This window comes from Marmota marmota, unplaced genomic scaffold, assembly GCF_001458135.2.
Source record: "Marmota marmota marmota unplaced genomic scaffold, marMar, whole genome shotgun sequence".
In the NCBI taxonomy this organism is placed as follows: domain Eukaryota; kingdom Metazoa; phylum Chordata; class Mammalia; order Rodentia; family Sciuridae; genus Marmota; species Marmota marmota.
Window position 1 is genome coordinate 28,586,329 of NW_025999842.1, and position 6,000 is coordinate 28,592,328.

A 6,000-nucleotide genomic window follows, 5' to 3' on the forward strand; every position below is an offset into this window, starting at 1 on the left:
TTCGTGCACCAGAATGGAAACTGGCTATTTTTTTTTTATGTCTCTTGTGAAGCACATTAATTGGAGAGAACATTTCTTGTTTTTTTCAAAGACATCTAATAGAAATCTTTTCACGACTAATACTTCTGACTACTTTATTTTAATTTTTCTTGAACCTTTTTATTTCATGATTTCTCTTTAGCCCTGGTCATTAATGAATATTAATTCAGGTTTCTGACATTCCTTATTAATCTTCAATTTCCTCCCAAATCCTTGAGTAAAACCCTACCTTTATGCCCTGAAGCTAATGAAAGGTTGGGTTCACACAGTAACTCAGCTGCTTACTGTTTTTTGAGGGGTTGTTCTATACACCCCACTTACTGACAAGATAATAATATTGGTAATCATATAAAAAAGAAGTAAATATAGAAACACATAAAACATGTAAGCATTTGCCAAATAAAAGTGCAATGATGGAAATGGCATGTCAGAAATATTCTGATTTTTCTTTGTAAGTGAAACCCTGTTTAGAGAAAAGATCTATGTTTTGCTTATAGGTATTCACTCAGGACAATGTTATGAGTTTGTTTGTGAGCCTTATAATTCATTGATGGTCATTCAAATACATTTTGATGTATTCATGGCCACCAGTAACATTAAACAAAAAGAAACAAATTTCTTTAACCCCTCACAGGAGGGCCCTTGTCCCAAAACATATAATCCTGGCTTATGAATAGATTTATTGTTTTCTTTCTCAGATATTATCCTGTGTTCACTGTGAAAATGTTTATTTAAATGCAGTGGGCCTTCTGGACCACAGGTTCTGCATCTGTGGATTCAAAAATTCAACCAAGAACTAATAAAAAATATTCTTGTTCATGTGTACTAAAACATATAGTTTTTCTTTCTTGTCCTGATTCCCTGGATGACACAGCATAACTACTTACGTAGCATTTAGATTGTATTAGGTACTATAAGTACTCTAGAGATGATTTAGAATTTATGGGAGCATGTACTTGGGTTATATGTGAATACTGCTCCATTTTTATAAGGAACTTGAGCATCTGCACATTATGGTACCCACAGGGGTCCTAGAATCAATCCCCTGTGGATTCTGGGGGTTGACTGCATGCATCTCGTTTAAAGATACTGTTCCCATCATACTCAAATATTTTATATGCCTCTTAGAAACTTCCTGAAACTTCTTTTCTTGTGCTGATTTTCCCCACAGGAAGCTTTTAGAGCCTTAACACTAGCACTACAGTTGATGGCTTCCTTCCATGACATTGTGGCCTACCTTTTCAGTTTTGTTCAACTCGGCAATTGTCCAGCAGGCGTTGAATTTCCTGTAAGCTCTGATCCTTTGAGGGGAGACTGGGGAGGAACAGAGGACATTGGTAAGTGATAAATGATGGTTAAAATCACCTTCAATATTCAGTTGGAATTCTGCAATGCTCTTAATACTTGGAAAGATAGAACTATAACATTTTTCTCACAAACAGCAATGATAAGAAAGGGCAAAGGAAAAGTCCCCTTATATACTGTCTCCACACTCACATTCACCTGATGAAGCCCACATCTATGGGCTAAGCCATAGAGCATACTAAGTCAGGAGGTGGCTCAGGTTTGCACCCTGCCTCTGCTAATGATTACTTTACTCCCTGGGTCTCTGTTTATCCATCTATAAAATGGGGTGATAATGCCTGTCTCATAGAGATATTCTCTGGATTGAAGTCTATAACATTCTAGAAGGATATATAAGGTTGTAGTAAAGATGAGTTTTGTCTCATTCTCTTTTCCTTCCTGTTCTTTGTGAACTCACAGTGTAAGGTCAGAGCCAAGCACTCATCATTAAGAAGCTTGCTGACAGCCCCAGATAGTGAACAACCACCTGATAGTTCTGTGATAAGAATGATTGAGGCTGTAGTGTCATATGTCCTGCTAATCAGTGAACTCTAACTCCGCACCAGGTTATAAAATGTAGTATCTTACTAGGATGTTAAGATATTACAAAATAGCATCTTGTAAGTGGTGTTTACCAGAAGCAGAGAAATATTAATCAATTAACAGCAGAATACTATTACATAGTATAGGTAGAGAAAGGCCTAAGAAATGAGGTAATAGGCCTATTTAAACCTAGTGGTTTTAAAACAAGTGTAATATAATCTGATTTTATTCCCCTTTGTGCAACACAAAAAAATATGGTCAACCATGGAGCTGGTGGCTGGTGGATCTGCATTGTGCTAACAGACAACAGACTTTGTAAACATTGTCACGTGGGACACAGAGAAGGACATGAGTGGTGACCTGGGAAGAAGATGGACACCCATCTGAGGAGAGGCAGCAAGAAGAGGGGTGGCGAACAAGGGTGGCGTTGGTGTCACCTCAGCAGAAGACACAGAATTGTTGCAGACTGATAAGCTCTCAAAAGAACTAGCGAGTCTTCAAGATAAGCATCAAAAGATTAGAAAGTTTCCAAAGCACTCCAGATCTTTTCCTACTACTGTGGTTCTGTTACCCTCGTAGGGACTTTCTGAGAGGCTGTGTGTGCTGGGCCTCCCATAAGGGGTAGGAGAAAGGAAGTGGGCCACAAAAAAAAAAACAAAAAAAAAGTCCTTCCTGCCCTGCAGATGGGGAGGCCATAATTACATGGAGATAAGATAGAAGCAGAGAGAGCCAGGACCTTGTTTCCAAGTGAAGTCCCAGCACAGGAAGTCCTCGAGCAGCTGGGAGCAAGGAGTGCCCAAGCAGATCCTGTAGGAAGATGATCTGGGGGCCTTTGTCCCAACCTGTGGAGGAGTTGACATGGATCAGAGGAGAAAATAGGAGGGACAGTCCCAGCAAGAGAAGGAAAGGACTCAAGCCAAGGTTGCAGGCAGGACTGCTCATGGCCAGTCCAGAGAAGAGAGCCTTCTGGGCCACCAGTATCCAGTGTTTGGACTTCAGGATGAGGGAGATTGTTCTCTTGTGCTGACATGCTGTAAACCTGGAAATCATGGAGATATGTGGGGCTCAGGCTCTGCAAGATGTGCAATTAGAGATGCGCACCTTGGCATGTTCAAAGTAAAAGTGTTTGTGCTCCAGGAAAAACGTTCAAAGTTGTGCATGCTCTGATTTGCTAAAAATAGATAAAGTGCATATTGAATTGAATGAGAGAGAGAGAGAGAGAGAGAGAGAGAGAGAGAGAGAGAGAGAGATCCCATACCAAGATAATCATCTTTTTAAAAAGGCTGAGCTAATTAGTTCCTGGCCTGATTCCCAGAGGAGGCAGGAAGAATGAAGGTAAAAGATGAAGTGAGAATCTGTTCCTTTTCAGAGCTATTTGGAGGTAGATAAAATGACTTTTGTGGACATGAATGCTTTAAAATATTTCTTAAAGGGATACTCAGGATTTTATCTTTTGGTCCTCTGAAAGAAGCAACATTTAGATGCTGTGGACCACTGTGGATCCTGCCAAATTCTCTCCTTCGCTGAAAGCCAGCAACTCCTTTTGGAGTCAGTGTGAAACAGGATATAATCAGAATGTGGGAGTTGACACTGAGATTTCTTTGTAAAGGATTAGGAGGCCAATTAGAGCCCACATATGACACACTGAATTTAGGATTTCAGGAACTCTCAAGATAAACCAGGAACAAAGAACACTGGACTCTGAGTCTTCATGGAGTGACAGGGATACTGTGATTGCCCAGGCTGGCTTCAAACTTGCGATCCTCCTGCCTCAGCCTCCTGAGTTGCAGGGATTACAGGTGTGCACCACCACACCTGGCTCAGAGTGAATATTTTAAAATCAGTAAATAACAAAGGAAAGGTAGTTCCCACCTCCGCAATTGTATTTTAATGATAATTCCACATATCAGCTAAAAAAACAAAGCAAGTTTTTATAACTATTTTGCTGAGAAGTGATCACATGCAAAAGGGTATAAACAGCACAATAGTGGAAATGGTAAGAGGAAAATCACCTATCATCCATCCAATCTCACAAGCAAAATATTTTTATTTCTCTTCACTCCCACCTAGCCCTTGCTCAAATATATTTTACATTTACATATTATAGCATTTTAAAGCATGTGTAATTTTATATTCTTCTTTCCTCAATGTCACTCTAGAGGATTATAACTGTTTCCCCCTGGTCACCATTTAGCCTGACAAGAGTATATATTTCTTATAAACCAAACACACTAGGCCCTGAGCAAATGAGGCTCACCTCAACAGTGACCACCAGGAGTGGGTCAACAAATGACCTCCCCTCCTCCCACCAACTCCCACAAAAGTTCTTGCATAATTTTCTCTAATGCCACTCTTCTTCTGGTAGACATTTCTATTCAGCCCAATAGGACCATCAGATTTAGAGGAATCATAAGAAAAATCTGATGCTTGGATTCAATTATTTGGTGGCTGAAAAAAAAAAAAAAACCCTAAAATCATTTTTCTGTTGTGTGTAAAATACCAAATGGATATGAAATCTATAGTGCTCATCTTTTCCTACAGCCAAGAGAATGCATTGCAAGTATCAATGACAGTTCTCAGCCCTGGATCTCCCCAGATTGAGCCATCATAGAGAGCTTCCTCACACTCACAGTCTTCCACTTTCCTAGTGGGTAAAAGCAGAGGAGGCCCAGTACCCATCAGGTTAGGAACATGGCGGCTTGGGTCTGGATGAGCTGCCAAGGTAGGGCAACTCCAGCAGGGCCCTGTGGGTCTTCCCTGTTATTCCTGCTTTCAGCTGCCTACTGAGGGATAGTGATCAATTTCCTCAGTCCTTCTTCCCATTACAGGGATGTCCTGTCAGGGTAGAGAACTATCACTGTCCTCACAGGGAGTTGATGGCATTTTATATCAACTGACATTCTGGTAGCCCTGCAAGTGTGGACCCCCCAAAGAGCTCATTATTTTTTGCTGTGTTCTCCCATTCTGTCTGATCAGCTCTTTCCCTGTGCCAATGTCAGAAATCCCCGGATGCAGGCCAGGTTCCTCACTTGGCACTGAGTGCTCCAAAGGGCCCTTAAGCTAAACTTCCATCTAAAATATATATGGACGTATTTATATGGAACCTACTCTTGTAGTAGCTAAGTAGAGATCTTCCACACCTATTCCTAAAATGGCTAGAAAGGTATGTATGTGTGTCTGTATATATGTATATACATTTATATGTATATATATGCATATTTTTCTTTCTTGCTTTGAACGGTTTTGAGTCTTTTTTTAGTCCATGAGCTAGTGACTGAGAAGGCTGATTTGGATGAAATGGCAATGAAAATAAGAGCTAGTTTATAATTTATAATAATTTCAAGTTCCTGATGGATATACTGAGGACTGTACTTTCCCATTGCTTGTAATTTCTCTTTTTCATTCTATTTTGAGACCATAGGCTAGTAAGTTTTAAACTTTTTTTCAACAGCACGTTCTTACTGTGCTAAAAAGCAAAGCAAGTTTTTAATCTTTCTAAGGGAGGAAGGAAGGAAGGAAAGATAAAGGAGACCTTAGGTTCTGGAGCACAATGCTTTGCTGACCTTGCAAAACATATAATTAGTACATCCACCAACAAAGAAAGGGAAGGCTGTTCAGGTGACAGGTTAACTTTGAGGAGTAGAGTGAAGGTTCCCTAGGTTAGCAATGGTAGCCTATATTTCATACTGACTCAAACGTCCATCATCTAGGGTCTGAGCTTCAAGAGCTGCAGAAAATGCTTGACAGCCTCAAGAGCCCCCAGGACCCGACCCAGGTGGCCCAGGCCCTCCTCCTCCGCAGGGATGTTATGTTTCTGCAATTCGATGCTGCAGTGAGGCATCTCATCCGGTAAGGGCTGGAGGGCTATTCTTGCCTAGTAAGTTCAGCTGGGCAGGTGTTTGCCGAGTGACCATCTAGGGAGGACTCACTTGGCAAGATTAGATAATGAGCTTAAAATAGCCTGGGGTGCAACCAGATCCAGAATGCTTGCTACAAAACATGTCCTGCTGTGAAGGCTGTCGCTGCAGAATGTGTTCTAATTTTCTCCTCCTCCTCCTCCTCCTCCTCCTCCTC

The 6,000-nt window shown here is 40.9% G+C and overlaps 1 protein-coding gene across 7 annotated transcripts in view; it reads left to right on the plus strand.

Moving 5' to 3' along the window:
* Positions 1-6,000, plus strand: part of LOC107151888 — a 165,527-nt gene that overhangs the window by 111,597 nt on the left and 47,930 nt on the right. For all 7 annotated transcript variants that reach the window (XM_048785791.1, XM_048786035.1, XM_048785843.1 and 4 more), the window contains 2 exons: positions 1,211-1,376; positions 5,637-5,775. In XM_048785791.1, coding sequence (XP_048641748.1) covers positions 1,211-1,376; positions 5,637-5,775 — 305 coding nt within the window. The remainder of the gene's footprint in view (positions 1-1,210; positions 1,377-5,636; positions 5,776-6,000) is intronic.